At 42.7% G+C, this 18,972-nt stretch overlaps 1 protein-coding gene across 2 annotated transcripts; it reads left to right on the top strand.

Moving 5' to 3' along the window:
• The first annotated feature begins 1,372 nt into the window (after nt 1-1,372).
• SPTY2D1 (SPT2 chromatin protein domain containing 1) lies at nt 1,373-17,059 on the top strand. Of its 2 annotated transcripts, none has more exons than XM_064714857.1 (6): nt 1,373-1,491; nt 11,108-11,222; nt 12,678-14,273; nt 15,045-15,201; nt 15,329-15,406; nt 16,399-17,059. In XM_064714857.1, the coding sequence occupies exons 3-6, from the start codon at nt 12,755-12,757 to the stop codon at nt 16,493-16,495; spliced, it is 1,851 nt and encodes a 616-aa protein (XP_064570927.1). In that variant the 5' UTR covers nt 1,373-1,491; nt 11,108-11,222; nt 12,678-12,754; the 3' UTR covers nt 16,496-17,059. The 2 variants fall into 2 exon arrangements, with proteins under 2 accessions (XP_064570927.1, XP_064570926.1); XM_064714856.1 differs by lacking the exon at nt 1,373-1,491 and adding an exon at nt 1,512-1,652.
• The last annotated feature ends 1,913 nt before the right edge of the window (nt 17,060-18,972 follow it).

Raw genomic sequence — 18,972 nt, forward strand, 5'->3', positions numbered from 1 at the left:
CAGAGACACCAGAGCAAGCATTAAAGGAACAACTTGGATCTCCTGTGCTCAAGAACTACAAAGGCCCTGCAAATTAACTAGTGCAGTGCCTGGATCAGACAAATTGTCCTGTCCCTCCCATCAGCCAAGGCCTCACTGGGTGTCTTTACACTAGGTTGCAAGGTGACTTACAGACATGCTCAGAAGATAATATCAGATACAACAAAAAAGTGAGGGCACTGGAGAGGTAAAGGGAAACTGGAAAAGGCAGAAGGAACTGGAGGAACTGAGACTGAAGAGTTGTCAAGTACTAGCAGCATTAAAGAATTTATACTAAAGGTTTAAATGATGGAAATAAGCTTTCTTTCAGTGCCCACGTTTCCAGGAGAAGCAGTGTGAAGTAGAGGAACTTTTGTCAGATGGATCTCAGATAACAGATCCAGGAAATGACCTGGTAACCAATGCAAGGGAAGTCTTCAGTCAGCTGGTGTTCTTGCACAATTTTCTGGTTTGTCAGACTTAGAGAAATATTTAAACATACACACACACAGAGCATTTTATTTGGCCACTCTGCTGGTCAGCATTGCTCCTGGCAGCCCTGTTTATCCAGCAGTATTCCTGCAGCTGGGAGGGCACTGCTGAAGCACTTGTGACACCCCTACAAGCCAAGCACCAATTCTGAAGCCTCAACAAGCCAAGAAAGATTGCTGAAGAAACTTAATCCATATTCCTCCTTTGTTACACAGTTTCTGCCTAGCTGATGTCCACTCAGGGACGAGCTGGCAGCTGGGAATGCAGGAGGGACAGGGACAGGTGTCAGGGTGTGCTTGGCCATTGCCCCCAAAGGCTTTTTCCTTTCAAACCACCACAATTCTCACTGTCACTGAAAAATGAAGAGTTGCTATGGGAAAAAAAAGAAGAAAGGACAAGTTTTTGATGTTTTATTGACACATTCCCATGCCGAGGTTGGGGATGGTAATCACAGAACCATAGAATGGATGGGGTTGGAAGGGACCTTAGAGATCATCTAGTTCTGACCCCTGTTGTGGGCAGGGACACCTTTCACTCCACCAGGTTGTGTCAAGCCCTATCCAACCATTCCTTGACCACTTCCCGGGATGGGGAACCCACAACTTCTCTGGGCAAGCGGTGCCTCACCACCCTCACAGTAAAGAATTTCTACGCGACACCTAATCTAAGGCTGCTCCCTGTCAGTTTGGAGCCATCACCCCGTGCCCCCTCACTCTGAGGCGTTTCAGGGCCGCAGCCGAGGCGGGCGGAGGGACAATCCCGGCACCGGCCCCAGCTGTGAGCGGGGGGCGGCGAGAGGCGCCGGGCGGGGCCGCCCCGGGGGTCTCATAAGGCCGCCCCCGCCGCTGCTCCAGGCCCTGCCGTCCCGCGGGGCTCCCGAGACGGCTCTCGCCGTTCCCTCCCCTGGCCCAGCCCCGTTTCCCGTGGCGAGACTCCGCCACAGGGGAAGTGACGCCGGCGCCAGGCGAGCTTATATAAAGGGTAGGCGGCAGCGGGCGGAAGCGAGCGGGGCCGAGCGGGCGGGGGGCGGCGGGCAGTGCGAGCGGGGCGGCTGCCGCAGCCCCCCGTGTTCCGGCCTGGCCATGGATTTCCACAACATTCTCGTGATGGCCTCGGAGCAGCAGGGGCTGAACGCGGTGCCGGTGAGCTCGGGGGCGGCTGGGGCTGCCGGGGGGCGCGGGGCCGGGGCGCGGCGGCGGCGGTCGGGCCCGGGGAGGGCCCCGCGGCCACGGGAGCTCCTCCCGCCTCGGCCCCTGCCGGGCAGCGCCCGCCGCTGTCCTTGCCGGGCCTTTCGCCTCGCCGGCCGGGGCTGCTCGCTCCTGGGGCTGGGAAAGCGTCTGTGTGAGGGGAAGGGGCGAGCGGGGCCCCTTCTGTCAACAGGTGCCGGCACCCCGGGCTGGGAGCGGGCAGCCGCGGCTCGCCCTGCTGCTCTGGCAGCGCCCGCATCCCTCCGGGAGCGGAGCCGTGCTGCGGGGGAAGGCAGTGCCCGAAAGCCGGCTCGCTCCTTTTGTTCCAGCTGAGAACGCGAGTCTGCCACGTCCCCAGTGCGAGCCGGAGACAAAGTGACAAGTTTCGGGTGAATGGGCTGCGTTGTCTGAGGGCTCTGTGTGCTCCGTGAAAGAATAAGGTGTAACAGCGCTGTGGGGAGGGCTGGCCGAAGGCTTTTGGTGTATTGTTAACATTGTTCTGAGGTCTGTACTTCAGCAGTTTGTGATTTAGTTCAAGCTATCAGTAACGTGTGGATTCCGTGTGCAGTAACCCACTGACTCGCCTGGATGAAATCCGGCAGGAGGAAGGGCACGTGGCCTTTTCATACATTCACATCCTGGGTTTCATTCCTCTGGGAGGACCCAAATTACAAGTCTTGAGTGCTTATTTGGATAAGAAATGTTTTCTCCTTGGTAGCCACCAGCTAGGGAGATACTTTATGTTTGCTTTTCAGCAGAGTGCCAGAGTCGTTTCTGTGATTAGTTTGCTTAAACCCACTGTAAATGAGGGGTAGGTGTTTTTAGCAAAAACTGTGGGAAAACCAGAAAAAAACCACATACTCTCAATTGTACAGTGTCTTCATTTAGATGGTGTCAGAACTAGTGACTATCTCAGTGTCTCTATCATTAGTAAAACTTTGGTAATGTTCACTAATAGCCTGACCAGTTGATAATATGTACCGACCATATGGTACTTGGGAAATTAATCACATTCCATTGTGGGTTTAAAATCTTATAAAATCAACTTTTTTTTGTATTTAGGCACGTTTAATTTGTCTCTGACCCTACACAGGAATCGGGTCATAACATAAATGATGAAGTAACAAATACAGAATAGGATATTTAAATTTAAATGCCCATTTTATTGGTCTTAAGCTGTTTCACTAAATTGTCACTGGGTTGTTATAATTATTGTTAATAATAAATAACAAATACAGAAATACTTTACAATATTTAAATGCCCATTTGATTGGTCTTAAGTTGTTTCACTAAGTTGCCACTGGGTTATTATAATTATTGTTTTAGATGTTTAAGGCTTCTCTTTACATTCTCAGTTTCCCCAACCAGCTTTACTGTGTGAGCCACTACTTTTTTTGTCGCAAGTTTTAATCCATGATGATGAATTGATGAAATATCTGCCATAATCTCCATTGTGGATGTGATGATGCAGGGAGAGGATCCTGCTTCTTGTGCAATGAATGAGGGTTTAGCTACTCTTTTTAGTAAAGTCAGCATTATGATTTGCTAATTCCTGATTAACTCATGGAGTGAGAGTGCAATTGAATCCACAGTTGAAACAGTTTGGTTTAGCACATTAGTGGTGCAGCTTTTAACTCTGCAGTTGGCCCCAGTCTCTGAGCAAAAGCAGAGCTGCACTTGGCACTGCTTGAAGCTTTTTGCAGCTGCTGGGCTTTAAAAGAGAGCCCGTGGAGATTTTACAATCACTGGACATCTAAACAACTCCTCTGTGTTAAAGCTAGTATATTAAATGTGTTTATATAAGAAGAATATAATTATTTTTAAATACTTTTGTTAAAAACACCATATAGACTAATTACACGTTTACTGGTGTATAAAATTACCAGGTTTCCAGAAATGTTAGTTCCTGCATTAACAAGCATATCCTCTGAATTTCTCTCTGAGAATTTCTCTCTGTAAAGTTTTAAACTTTACAGTGCACCTAACTAAATGTTCCATGCCCTTTGTAATGAAAAACAGTGGCATGAACAAGTAGTGTATATTCAAAGTATATATAAATATATACACACTAGAACAGATCGTGTTTAGTTCAAAGTGGAAACTACATAAAAACTCTAAGAAATAATGTGGCCTTGTATTGTAAAAGAGGGGCCTGGATAAAGCAGATATTACATCATGCCCCTGCAAAAACGAATCTGCTTGTTCATCTCCCTATGGAAATCCAGATTCAAAAGGAACATTGCTGATATCAGCCTTTTGGTGCCCTGTTAGTTGCATCAGGTTTTGTTTCTAAATAAAACAGTTCATATATGAACTACTGCCTAAGCTATTAATGATGTGCTGCTAATCATCTTCACAGCAGTTGTGAGTAGAGCCCCAGGTTTTATCTAATATTCCATAGGGGTTTCATTGTTGTATTTTGTTACCGGTGTTCATGTTAGCACTTCATCAGCTTTTCAGTGTGGTCTTGCTTTGACTAGACATGATAAACTACGAGATTTAATGTTGACTTTAGAGAGGTTTAAATAGATTGTGTCACTCTTTTTTTTGAAATTGGTATACTGGGTTATGCCACGTGTTTCACACGATGTGACAAAGCACTTTCAGATATTTTTATTGCAGCTATTCTTTAAAATATGAAATTTTATTGCAGTTTAAAAAAAAAAGAAAACCCTAAGGATAGTTGGAACCAAGTCCTTCTTTTCTTTCACCTTAGTTTCTAATGAACTGTTAATGACAGTACAGCATCTCATATTGCTCCGGATTCCTTTTAACTGAGGGTGGAACTTTGGCGCCCAGAATTTACAGAAACCTGATACAATTTAACCACAAAGCGGTGACGCAGAACTGAAAGAGCTCTTCCTCCACGTCAGCACTTGTGAGGTCTCCCTGGAAGTTGGGCTGATACAAAGCAGCCTCCAGTGAAGCTGACAGATACAAGTAGCGAGGAGGAATTCGGTGTTTGTGAAGTGGAACACACACAGAATCCCTGAGTTTGTTCGGAGGACCTTGCGGTGCAGAGCCTGCCCATCGAATTCAATCTGCAAATTATCGAGCGTTTGCGGCGGGCGAGAGAAGCCCGGCATGAGAAATAATGGGAATGGCTGTGAAGTGCAGATTGCTGCTGTAGGACCAGACTGCCATCGATTGATGTGTGTGCATTTATTGTGTGCTTAAAAATGGCCTCAAAACCAGGCTAAAATTGTGTGGATTGCATCAGCCTCCACAGGAGGGAACTGCAAGATACACAATGTGAAATGCTGGCAGGGGTGAGGAGGGCTTTTGCTCTCAGCTTGACTGACCTGACAGTAAAGTTCCAGACTGTCGAGGTTTAAATGCTGACTAGGAAAATTTCCAGCTTTTCCTAGTTCTGATCTTTTTTTTTTCTTCCTCCTGTGTGTAGCAACTTTTCATAGAAATCTGCAATTTTTTTTCCAGCTAAGGGTTCTGCTTGGGTGTTGGGGCAGCAGTTGCAAAATTGGAAGAAAATCATTTTTGCTTTCTTAGGAATAAAATGTATAACTTGTTGAATTGGTTTTGGGAGAGGAGAGCAGTGAGCTGATAACTGAGCGTTTTATCTTTCTCTTGGTAGGAGTTGTTAGAACCTGAAATGAAGCAAATTTAAACATGCTTGTTCCCTAGTATTTACTTTGTCACAAGCAGAAATTGAAAGCAGCAGTTGCGAAATCGCCGCGTGTGTATTCTAAGGCAGTCTCACTGCAGAGTCAGCTGCTGGGAGCCCCGTGGTGAATCCCTAGCAGAAGCTTTGGAAATACCAGTTCAGGATGAAGGGCAGAGAGGCCCCTGGGCAGTGAACACAAATAGCCACTTACAATGTGGGAAGCTGCCTTTTGAGGGACTGGCATTGCCAGAGGAGTGACACAAACAAGGGTGAACCATTCCTGGTGTTCTCAGAAAATTATACCCTCGCCTTTAAAAGACAGGTGTCTGCCAAGGAGGGCAGGAGCCTTTCTTAAAATGGAAAATGCAAACCCCTTCCCTCTGAATTATTATAATTTTGAAATTAAGGGGCTCTTAGGCAAGGATATGGGAATAGGAATAACAATTATTTACCAGGAAAATTAAAATTAAAATGCAATAATACAAAAGACACAGAGTCAGAATGCGACCTGACACCCTGTGGGTGGGTCAGGGGGTTGGTAGCAATCTGATTAAATGGTGGCTGGAGTCCTGCAGTGACAGATGTGGTTCTGTTGAAGCAATGATCCTACAGAAGGGTGTCGTTTTTTCTTTGAAGGTCCAGTGGTGGTGTAGATGGGCCTGGTCTTCCTTTGGGAATTTAGTGGAAAAGGCTCCCCTGGTGTTCCAATTCTCAGGTTTTTATCTAGGTAGGAATGGTTCCTCCCTCTGGGCAGAACATCTCGCTGTGAGATGATGTAATTTTATCAGTCATGCAGTGAGACTCAGTGGCCCATTTACAGCAGATATCTCCCTGGCTGGAGGATGGCTCTGGAAGAGATAAAGAACACTGCCCCACAGACCGTGATGGAGTACATAGTTCTGCTTACATCTTGCATTGCAACTTAACACAACCCTGAGGAATATTTGGGGGGAAACGGGGACTTCCCACTGGAGAAGGTTACATGTCTTGGCAAATGATAAGGAAGAAATGATCTGTGAAGGAAAGGCAGAGTGTTGTAACGTGCTAGTGAAAAACAGGCAAATAAAAGAATCTCCCCAGCCTGTGAGAGCCCCTGCAAGCTGCCTGCAGTGGATAACACAAGTGAATTGTCTTTGTACTGCATGTGCAAGCCCATGGCAGAGACTGAGCTGCTCAGGTGCTCTGGGTGCTTGAGAACTGGGTTTGGCAGAATTGATCACTTGCATTGATCTTGCATTGCCACCTGTGTAAATATTCACCATTGTTAAAGGCAATACTACTACTGCTACTTCTGGCTATCTGTGTTTGGTCTAGGGCCCTTGGGACTTCATTTGGGTGCCAAAAAGTCTGCAATTATTTTATAAATTCTGTTTTATAGTCCAAGATTTGGTACTTGAGTGCTGACATCAAAGTAGCTACAACTCTATCAGGATTATGTGCCACGTTTTGCAGGAAGTCAGTGACTTCAAAGCAAATAATCACTGTTTACAGCTTGAAGAGTGCAGTGTTCTGGGAACAGCCTGGCCTGCTCTTTCCTAAAGGCTAAACATTTCTATTCCTCTGTTGATTTAACCAACTTAGCAATAGTCATTAAAAGCCATACTAGTGCAGCTGCTGTTTGGATGGTACAGTGACGTGTGCTGGCTTATTTGGCCTGCTCTACCTGCAGCCTGATGCATATTCATTTGTACTGCATATAAAACACTTTATTGGTGTTTGCAGAATGAGTGTATGGTTCAGTGCTTTTAGAAAGGCTACAGTTCAGCAGGTTATTTTATGCTGTTACTGAACAAAAGTGAGCAAGACTCATCCATTTTTCTGTACTATTGCTGATACTCATTTATGATTTTTTTGCTGTATTTTCAGTTGTTAGTCAATATTAAGAAATGCTACTGATTGGAAATTTTAATTGAAATTTTGCATGATTTGTCTTGTTAACAGCAGTCAGAAATGAACTTGTCTGTCCTGCTACTTTACAAACCCGCTCCTGGATAGGGCTGTTAGTCACAGTGCAGCAAAACAAAGCCTGAAAACTGCTTCCCCATCACTTTAATTCTTTGTAAGTTTTCCCAACAGAATAGATCAATCTACATTTGTCTCTGCTGTTTAGCAGTTTCCAAAGGTGCTCCTTAGGCACAAAATCATTTAGCTGGAAAAGATGCTTGAGTGCTGCACAGTTTTTAAAACAGAGTTTTCAAAACTGAGGGCACAGTTGAAATGGAATAATTAAATGAAACTTTGCTGAATTAGGTTACCAATGGCAAAACATGATGTGTTTAACTTTGTGAGATAATTTACAGGGACATCATTATACTAGGATGAGTATACTGCAAAGTACTGCAAATAATTTCTAAGGTACTAATTTGCTTCAACCTGTTTCTGACAGGATTTTGACTGATAATGTGTGGATTGCTTTGCCTCCCTGTCTGTTCCAGTTCAAATGGAGTAAACCAGGTTTCTTTGGGACACAGAGCCGTGGGCTCCATTTGAGCAAAAGCTGAGGCAGTGCTGCATGGCAGTTCAGGAACTGAGCTGTCAGCTCCTGGAACTCTTTGGGTGCAAACAGGAAAATCAGTTCTCAGGTTTGGTGAACTTCCTTGTGAAGAGGTGAAACTCAGTAAATGAGCTTGGCTGCAGTGGGTCTTTAATGTGCTGAGGTGACAGGGCAGGTTTGAATATGCAATGTGTGTGGATGGTGCACCTTAATAATTGTGCTCTGCTCATTTCAGAGGCTGCTTGAGAAGACTACAATGGCTGGTAGTGTAGGTGCCCTTCTTGGAGCCAGTTTGGATGCAGCTTACAAATGAGCCTCCAAACCTTGCTTCTTAGTGCATGTGTATTCTAATTTATGGCTTTGCATGTTAGTAATTACAGTAAACCAAGATCCATTCATGTGCTGCTGATCAGTGAATCAGAAATGAGAATGAAGGCTTCCATTGTGTGATATTGATGTTTATAGGGAGTTAGGCTGCCAGCCTGCCTGCTTATTGCTTCTAAAACATTTGGATGTAGGTTTCCTTACCAGATATTTTGTTTTGATTATTTTAGTTAAGTTTCATAAGGCTTTATGAGGACAGAAAGATATATATAAAAATGCTAACTTGTGTAGCTCTTTAGTGATAGTTTTTTGTTTGGGTCTTTTTTTCACATCTCTTTCATTTGGTGAGAATCTTAATGTCTCATGTGGGAGATCTTGGTTTAGATTTTAATCTGTTGGCTTACTTTTGAAATAAAAAACCCCACCCTCTCAAACTTCAGCTTTGGATTGGGGTTTCTTTTATTCCTAAATGTATTCTGCTTTCTGGGTTTAACTGCCTTCTGCTGTATTTATCTTTACAACTGTCTCTCTCATTGTTTTGTTTTTTGTTCTGTATTTTGTTTGTGGGAAGAAGTTCAGAAAAAAGTCTCTATTTTTCCAGTTTCAGGCACCACCTGGTACATTTGTGAAAGGCAGTGTCAGAACAGGTGCAGCACATTAGTGCAAATGGTTGTTATAGAACCCAATAAGAGGCACTTGGGCACTTAACATTGATTTAAGTAACCTTTATTGGATATAAGAGAAGCAAAGAAGGGGGTAGCATAGATAACTTTGCACCTGTTCACTTGCTGGAACCCCAGGTTGAACAGCACTGGACAGCATGTTTTAAGCATGGCAAGCTGTGCAAATCCTGTGTGTGGTGCATGTAATCAGTGCTGTAGTCTTTAGAGCTTTTGCACGAGGTCCTGGGAAGTTCATAGTGCAATTTATCATTTCCTCTGCCGAGTAAAAGGATGTTATAGGAAAACATGCAGCTTCACCTCAGGATATAATGAGATGTAGAATCACAGACTAGGATCCATTAGTGGTCATCTAGTCCAACTCCCCTGCAATAGGCAGGGACATCTTTAAGCAGATCAGGTCACCCAGAGCTCTGTCCAACCTGACCTTGAATGTTTCCAGGGATGGGGGTTCTGCAGCCTCTCCTGGCAGTGTGAGCCAGTGTTTCACTGTTCCCCTCAAACAACTGCTGGTCAGAATCTGCCCTTTTAGTTTAAAACCAATACCCCCTGTCCTATTGTTACTGTCTCTGCTAGAAACTGTCCCCATCTTTCTTATAAGCTCCCTTTCAGTTCTGAAGGGCTGCAACAAGATCTCCCTGGAGCCTCTCCTCTCCTGGCAGGTTACACCATGTGCAAGTGCTGTAATTGCCAGGTGGGGGCTGTGTATTCTCTCACAGTTAGTGCTGAGGTCACACTGCTCTCAGGTGATAAGTAGAGTTTCAGGTCAGTGGTGTGTGGGTCACTAACTCCTTGATGTATAGCAGTATTGTGTTTTTAGGTCACTGCCAGCAGGAACTAAAATCAGTATTGTTGATTTTATGTCAGCTTATTTATTATGCTGGTGAAGTCCTTTCCAGCTTTTGGAGTAATTAAATTTTTTAAGTTGATTTATCTATTTTTGCTGAATTAGGTAACCTGAAACTGAAATGAGTATCTACAAGCAAGCTAAAAATGGAGTTGTAAACCTGCAGTCTAGAATTGAATTGACTCTGGCAGCTTGGGCTGTAGTTTGCTTTTGGTTCCTCTTGGTCACTTTTGGTTCCTCTTGGTCAAAGACTAAGGCTGAACTGAAATGCTTTTATTCCATTACTAATGCAGTCATTGCATTCTTTATTAGTCCAGTTCATTTCACTCATTTTGTTTCCCTACCTGTCTTCTGGTTTCCTGTTCATTCCTTCCAAAAGCTGAGTGAGCCCTTTTGTGGATGTATCCACATATTCTGGATGTATCCATGTGAATGTATCTCACTCAAAAGATAGGCAGCAATGAGATAAAGTAAATGTTCTGAGATAAAATAATGATTTGACAATTCATTGGAATTTACAAAGTTCAACAGGAGTTTGACAAGGTTTAATGCAAAGTTCATTTTATTATTTTGTTAATGGAAGAAACATACAAAAAAGAAGGTTGAGTTCAAACTCATTCATTTATGAGCTCATTTAGGATAATTCTCAGGGACTGGCAATGCAAAGAGCAAGAAGCACAGTCCTGTTGAGACACAAGGTTCTGTGTGGACTCGTTGCTTTCTAACTCAGTTTGGAGTATCTGGATCCATTCTTAGTCTCAGGCTTGGTCAGTGGTATATATCTAATGGAATTATCCATACAGTGTTTGTAATAATATGGGCTGGGTGGATTAGTAATGTTTCATAATACCAATGCAACATCCTCTGTCACCTGCTGAGGATCTGTCATGCCTAAGGAATCTCTCCACCTTGGGTAAGGAAGGATCTCTTAGTTTCAGGTAAGGAATTTCTTACCCTGAGAGGCCTCCCTGCTCAAGGGCTCTCCTGGCATCCAGGTAAGCTGCACTTCAGGCAGAGCTCAAATCAGGCTCATCCTGATGGCAATATTTATAGGGTGAAGTGGTTGGCTGCTGGCCAATGTATAGACAAGACAAATGCCCTTATCTTAGTGCTGATATCTTGTTCTGGACTTCGGTTATCTTGCTCTTCTGGTGGTTCTGAAGAAAAAAAAAAAAATTCAAGACACATCTACTCCCTTGGACCAGGCACTTTGTAGCTTGCAGGTTTCTCCCGAGGACTTGGGGCTGGTTGCTCAGCCTGAGGGTACAGCTGTGAGTCAAATGTATCCAGCACAACCCTGGGTTTCAGTGGGAATTCATTGTTTACTCTGTACCAGCTCTGTGCTTAAGTCAAGTACAGGACTATTATGCAACTCCTCAGTTGTTAAAGACGGCTTTTTTTACATTTCTTAACTCTTCTGATATATTTTTTTGTTCTTTGCAGAAAAGGTACAGTTTGGCTGTTGGTCCTCCCAAAAAAGTTCCCAAAGTCAAAGGTGTAGAGTCTGCAGCAGTGCAAGCTTTTCTCAGGCGGCAAGAAGAAGAAAAGAGAAAAAAAGGTAAAAGTACAAACTATCTCCTATGGATACTTTAATTTATTCTTTGCTATTTGTCACCTTATTCAAACTTCTTCCAAATACAGCTGCACATCTGTTTCTGGAATTTATGCATAGATCTGATGCTGAGAGCAAGCTAGCACTAAGTAAGGGCTGGGGACATTTGCTTGCTTTCCTAAGGGGTTAAAACATTACTCACTACATTAGAATTTATGGCTGGAGGTTGAGATAGCAGTTAAGGTGAAGAGCAAAAGACTATCTCAACTTTCGTTAGCTTAACTTTGAAAAGTTCATCTGTGTGAAAAGATGGAAAGAGTTGCCATTGTTCTGTTTTAATCTGTATTGTTCTGTATCAATCTGTATTGATACACCAGATTAAAGAGTCTGAGACATGATTTCTCCACTTTTATACTTCCTTTAAATAGTCTCTGGAATAAACTAGTACTGCATTGCTTTTGAGGTTAATGTTTTGTTAAAGGTAACCAAATCTGGTGGACTGGATGTCCCAGGTTATTCTTCCTCTCCTGGACCAGTCATGAGTCTGTTCCTTAATCCTGTTGCCAGATCCAGAAGCAAGACTAGGCACAAATTCCTCATGGGGCATGCTGGCACACTCTGTGCTGTCACAGCCCTTGACAATAGAATAACACAGACAAGGAATGGCATCTTTATAGGCACCCAAAATATGAGTAGCCTGATCCATTTTCTAGGAATTTTTACATTTTCTGAATCTTCTTGTCGTTAGCCCCTACTTCTTGGTCTGTCCAGTATTTGGATGTCTCATTCACCAGCTAATTCATCCAGACTCTTGTCAGCAGGTCACAGACACAAGATAGAGAGCACACTCATGCAGACAGCAGCTAAGCCTGAGCAGCAAGGATATAGGACACACTGTGGAGATAGGGCACAGGGCTCTATCAGACTTGTGTAATGACCAGCTGCTTGTTTATCTGCATTCAGCTGCATCTGTGTCTCCCTTTTATCCCTCTACACACACACACACTTAGGCTATTTTCCAGTTATTATCCCCCCAATACTCTTATTCTCTCCCTTTCCTCAACTTCCTTTAAACATTTGATTATAAGTTGTGTATAGTCTCAAGATTTTCTTGCTCAGTCTCAGAACTCCCTCCACTACACAGAGATCCCATAACTTCTGTACCTCCTTATACAAAGGCTCTCCACAATTTTTATAGCATCCTGGAAAGCTGCTTCCCTCAGAAAGCCTTAGTGGGTTTTGTTAGAGCAGCATTTCACTCAATTGCTTGCCATTGTTGGAGCAGCTGACACAGGAGGGTTGGCTTGTCCTGTTGGCAGACCTGGGGTCACTTTCTCACCTATTTTGGATAGCTATTAGCCACATATCCTTAAGCTGCTGTCCTAAGTGGTTTGTTAGTTTGGAAAATATTGACATAAAAAGTAGTGCTTCTTGTGTAACTTTGACCTGGTTTTCTTGCAGCACTGGAAGAAAGAAGGAAGAAAGAGCAGCTCTTGGCGAGGCGTATTGAACTGAAACATGACAGAAAGGCAAGAGCTATGGCCTCACGAACCAAGGATAATTTTTATGGTTATAATGGTGTTCCTGTTGAAGAGAAGTCTAAAAAGAGGAGGGCTTGTGAGAATGTTGCTCAGGCCCCAGAGGCTGAGTATGCAACAGAAGATGAAACTGAGCAACTTGAATACAGTCAGACAGAATCTGAGCATGAGCAAGAAGAATACGAAGAGAAACCATCCAAAGCTGCAGTGAAACCAAAGGCACCTCCCAAAAGTGCACCTGCACCTCTGAACTTTGCAGAGCTCTTGAGGCTTGCTGAAAAGAAACAATATGAACCAGTGGAAATAAAACGAGTGAAAAAAGTTGAAGAGAGGCCCAGAACAGCAGAGGAATTGAGAGAGAAGGAGTTTTTGGGACGCAAAAACAAAAAAGTAGAAATGCATAAGAAAAGTGAGAAAGAGATTAAGCCTACAGGGATATCTAGTTCTTCAAAAAAACTGTCTTCTCAAAAAGCATCTGTAAACACAAAACTTAATAAAAGCTCCGTAGAAAAACATTCCACATCTAAAAGCAGTTTGTCTCTTTCTATGGGTAGTATTGATAAGAAATCCAAAGCACCAGCATTGACTGAAAAACATCCACGGTCATCATCATCTTCCAGACTTGATCAAATGGAAAAAACCTCACAAAATGGTTCCTTAAAAAGCTCTACTGGTAGCAGTCATAATAAATTACCTGTCAATGGTATTAGAAAGTCTGGCTCAAGCTCTCAGGTGCCACCCTCAAAACCCACGGCCAACGGGGCTCAGAGAATGCCATCTGTGAAAGAATCCAGCCTGAAAAAGCCTGCCCATGAAAAACCAGGAAAAGCTGCAGCTCTTCAACCTGGAATCAACTCCAATGCAAAGCGATCGGGCAGCAGCTTAGGAAAAGGAGGACCTGGACATCCCGGTGGCGGTTCAGGTGCAGGACCGGGACGATCAAGCAGCAATTGTGGCGTGGGACCAGGAAGGCCAGGAAGTGCTTTAAGCTCAGGACCCGGGCGACTGGGCAGCAGCTCAGCCACGGGACCTGGGAGGCCTGGCAGCAGCTCAAGCACAGGACCTGGGCGACCGGGAGGTGGCTCAGGCGTGGGACCGGGAAGGCCGACGGGCGGCTCGAGCACGGGAGCTGGGCGCCCGGGCAGCAGCTCAGGCGTGGGACTGAAGCGCCCGGGCGGCAGCTTGGCCACTGGGCCGGGGAGGCCGGGCAGCAGCACAAACGTAGCACCGGGGCGAGCGGGCAGCAGCCTGGGAACAGGACCAGGAAGGCCAGCAATCAGTCCAAGCACAGGAGCCAGGCAGCCAGGCAGCAGCTTGGGCACTGGCCCAGGGAGGCCAGGCAGCAGCACGAGCGCAGCAGCTGTGCGACCAGGCGGCGGCCCGGGCACAGCTGGGAAACCCAAGTGTACTGTCGTGTCAGAAACCATTTCTTCTAAAAACCTCGTCACGAGACCTAGCAATGGACAGATGAATGGAATGAGACCTTTTCCAGGGCATAGACCTGTGCTGCATCCACAAGGTATGCATTCATAGAACAAAGCATTTTTTCACTGTTGTGGTTTAACTCCAATGGGCAACTAAGTAGTGTGCAGCTGCTTGCATGTCCTGTCCCCCAGTGGGGAGAAGAAATGGAAAAAACCCAAGTGAAACTCTGATAAGAACAGTTTAATAATTGAAATAAAATTAAATATAGCAGCTTTTAATTTATTTTACTTATATTTACCTATGCTTGTAATTTTTGAAATACAGGTGGTGTGAAGTATCACATGAAAGAAAACTAAGCAGCCTTTGATGGATACTGGTATATGAACGCTGTTAGAAAAGAATTGAAGGATTTGCTTCCAGCATTGCTTAATAGTTGATCTATAAAACTTTGTTGTGTCTTAAATAACAGATGCTTGAAGGGCTAGATGAAAAATCACTCACAGGTTTTACATTTCAGTGTTTTGGCAGATTTATCTTATCAGTGACAAGCTGTTCTAAAAATTTGTTTCTGATCAGGAGCAAGCAGTGTGGAGTGTAGTGAATAAGTGCCTGGGAAGCCCTGAGCAAAGAATAGATATCTGCTTTCCTCAGGATGCCATTGCTGATCCTGATAGGTAATCTCCTCTAGCACAACTCAGGAAGTGTCTTCTCTTGCTGAATTTCTAAGAAATGCTGGTTAACTTGAGGCAGAAGTTTTCCACTGTGAAGCCCAGAAAATGGCTATGCCCAAAGTATCGCAAGAAGTACTGGTAAATTAAAATTTTGTTCATGTTATTAGTTAATGATTTTGTCTCCTGTCATTTAGGTCTTGGAAGACCACCTATTAGTTACAAGAGACAAATAGATGATGATGATGATGATGAATATGACTCTGAAATGGATGATTTCATTGAAGATGAAGGGGAATCTCAAGAAGAAATATCAAAACATATTCGGGAAATATTTGGCTATGACCGGAAAAGGTAAGAGAAGTAACAATTTTAAGATATTGCAGAACAAGCAATAGAACAAGTAATGATTCTTCCTAAAAAGGGATATTAATTCATTACCTATTTTTTAATATGCTACAAAGTGATATTTCATTTTCAGGTACAAAGATGAAAGTGATTATGCCTTACGTTATATGGAGAGCAGCTGGAGAGAGCAACAGAAAGAAGAAGCTAGGAGGTATGCATGGATTTGAACTTGGATACAAATTGTAAAGTTTGTTTATTGCTCAAGTCATATGGCTAAGCTAGCAAATATCCACTCTGCTTTTAACAGCAAGCCTTACAGTTTTTTATAAGAAAGCTTAAGTAAAAGACGGACTTCATACAGCCAGTGGTGGATACACTAAATAAGTTGTGTATCTCCTTATCTTTCACAAATCTTGCTTGTTAAGAACTAATAAAAACCAAAACTAATTAATTTCAAAAAAACTTCTTAAATTATACATTTCATTTGAAATTCCAAATTCTTTAATTGGTCCCAGACATTACAATATTCTGCTAGCTTGAGGTTTGGCAATTTTTTTTGTTTTTATCTATGCATATGTGTAGGTCTATTTCTATAGAAATAGAGAAAGTATGCTGACAAGCTTGTATAGTCACTGATATAAATTATGAAGGTGATATTTTCACGTTGGTTTTGACCTTTGGGCCTGCAGAATTCTTATGAGATAAGCTGATTCTTTGTTTTTAAAGGAGTGATGGGGCAAACTTTTTAAAAACTATAAGGGTTTTCTATAAAAAATGCAAATATTGGAATGCATGGAGTCACCAAATTCTTTGGTTCTGTATGATTATTCAGAAGGTGCCTTGAACATTAGCTATATTCAGAAGGTGCCTTGAACTATAGCATCTTTGAAGCTATAGTCAGTGTCCTTATTCCTCCTGGCTCCTGAGGAATATCTGCAGCCCATGGAACACTATAGTCTGTCAAGTGGAGTTAGGAGAAATGAAGGCAATTTTTAAGTGAGATTGCTGTTAACCAAACTGTTGACATCCTGGAGTGAGGTTTTGCAGGGTTGAAAAAAGCTGCATTCTATAATTAAAGAAGACCTGATATGAAATTATTCTTCAAATCACCTGTAGTATTTTTAGCATTGCTTTTTGGGCATGTAGAAGTAAAACCTCAAGTGTCCTGAGTAGCAGTGTAAAGGATTTAATCTTGTTTGGCAGCTTGAGACTCGGTGTCCAGGAAGACTTGGAAGAGCTGAGACGGGAAGAAGAAGAGCTGAAACGCAAGAGACAGTCCAAGAAGCTGAGGACGCGCTAAGTGACTCACGGTGTTGGCTTTGTTCGTGTTTCTGCTCCCCTCTGCCTCCATACATCTCTTATTCTATTTCAGTTCCCATTTGCTTGTTAGCGGGCAAAAGAATATTTAAAGGGATTAAAGTACTGAAAAGCAAGGCTTTAGCTTGACTTAAATAAGATATTTATTTTTAATACTTGCCAGGGTTGTTTTTTAATGAAGAAATTAATGCACTAATGCATATTAAATGGAATAAAATTAATAGATGTTTCCATTGATTAAACCAGTTCAAGATGCCAGCAGAAATATTGACTAGCTATGCACTGACTTGGAACTGTGTGGGCCACGTACCAGTAAACCAATTTTGCATTCACTTGAAAGAAAGGAATAGCATTCTTGTTCCCTGATATTTCTTGAGACTTGGAGAGATTGCTCTGTATCCTGCCCCATCTCCCAACCTGAGCCTCAAAGTGTTAAAATGTCATCTTCTGCACAGCAGTAGCTTGGGTGTAAATTCAACCACAGCCCACAGGTGTTTAAGGCAATAAAGTGCTGCAGATCTTTAGATTTGAGGACCCATAAAAATAATTTGAACTTCTTTATTTCTAAACAGAAGAGTGCATGTCATTTGCAAACCATGCAGTGATGGATACAGCCAAAAGATTATGTTGGCTTTTGCTCTGTCTGGAATTCCAGTGCCAGTCTAATTCAGTATGAGAAACACACACCCTGAAAACAGAAACTTCTAGTGTTTGTATGTAACCTGTGCTTTTGAGCTCAAGCATATGCTTGGGAATTCTTCTCCTGCCCTGTAAATTTTTAGATTTGTTTAACAGCTACTGCTGCTTTACAAACTGTGTTTTTTCTTGCATTAAACATCCGATGGTTAAATTATTTAAAATGTGAAGCAGTCATTTATCTGATTAGTTTTACTGTTCAGAAAGAACATCAGAATTAAGTTCTGTTAAAATGCGTTTGCAGCTTTTCAGTATTAACATCATATTAACTAGTTAATACTTGTGATTGATTTCAGCAAGCCAAAAACCTAAAATAATATGTATAGCAGGAGCCTTAGTTCAGTTACTTACCTTAATGCCCATATTTGCACATTATTTTTAACTATGCATTTAAAGACTGTTTGTTTCAGTCACTGAATTTGTTTACAATTAGCACAGGGTTCATTAAGTCGACAGAAGTTGCACTGAGACCTGAAGGTCAAATCTGGTGTTGCATCCACTTGGGTTTCCCCAGATTGCCCTTCAAAGCTCACCAGTGTCACTACTCAGCTTTGCCTCAAGCTCCAGGACTCCATTGGTAGCAGCTGCATTCAGCTGCTTCAGGCCATTATGTTTTAATGCTGGAAATAGGTTAAGAAGTAGAAAAAGGGTTTTGGGCATTGGTCAGGGGTGGGGAAAAAAGAAAAATTACCTTGTGGAGAAACAACAAAGGAACCTTTCCTCTTGGGGCTATTCTTAACAGTGCTGCTTCTAGGAAGCAGTTCAGATAGCAACCTTTAAGGAACAGTCTTGGAAGCTGCTGAAGTTTAAACATCTGATTCTTAATGTAAGAAAAAACAGCTTTGCCTTTTTAAGATGTTTTCTGTCAATGGTGTACCATTTCACTGCCTCAGCAAAATACTGATGTAAGTTACTGGTATAGGTTCTCTAGACTATCTCAGTATTGGCTAATATGGAGCCCAGGTGAGGATACCATTGTTGCTCTAACTTTCTCTATTAACTAACAAAAACTGTTTCTCAGTGTATGCACTTGAGACCATGCAAGATAGTGTAGCCTCACTGTCTAGAAGTGTGTTGTATTCTCTGCTGCATTGGGACCATCTCAAATTTCCTGTTGGAGATTTCCTGGCTTCTAGAATTACCCATTCAGGACAATGGGCTTTGGGACCATGATCAAGTTCTGGGTTTGTACTTTTTTATTCTTTTTAGCTGGAGAAAGACTCGAGGTCCATCAACCCAGACAGCTATACCATCTGTGAGCAACTTCCTACCTGGCTGGGGAGAAAAAAGTCTCTTATGAAGCAAAAGAAATATATTAAGTTGAAATTGGTTCAGTTGGGAAAGAAATCCGCATTTCAGACAAATACAGGTTAAGTAAAACCTGATTATTTCACCACTTTCTGATTATTTAACCATGCAAGATCAGTTAAACTTGTTAATCTGTAAAGCACTTTGTCATGTAGATGGTGACTGGAATGTACTCTGCTAGCCTCCCTAAGACACTGCATAACTTCCTTCACACAGTGATCATTGCTTCAGTTTTGTCTATTCCAGTTGAAAAATTATTCAAGGACACATTTGTCATTTTACAGTCAAGAAGTACTTTCTCATAATTGGCATGGGATGCTGATGGGTTTCCAATTTTGTACAAATGTTTGGCTTTTAATGTGCTTGCATATTTGTTGCATATTTGTATGTCAGCTAGGAAGGAACTAAACTAGTTTTTTAATTCCTGACCTTGTATCCAAAAACCTGTTTACTGTT

Source organism: Zonotrichia leucophrys, chromosome 5 (assembly GCF_028769735.1).
Source record: "Zonotrichia leucophrys gambelii isolate GWCS_2022_RI chromosome 5, RI_Zleu_2.0, whole genome shotgun sequence".
NCBI classification, from domain to species: domain Eukaryota; kingdom Metazoa; phylum Chordata; class Aves; order Passeriformes; family Passerellidae; genus Zonotrichia; species Zonotrichia leucophrys.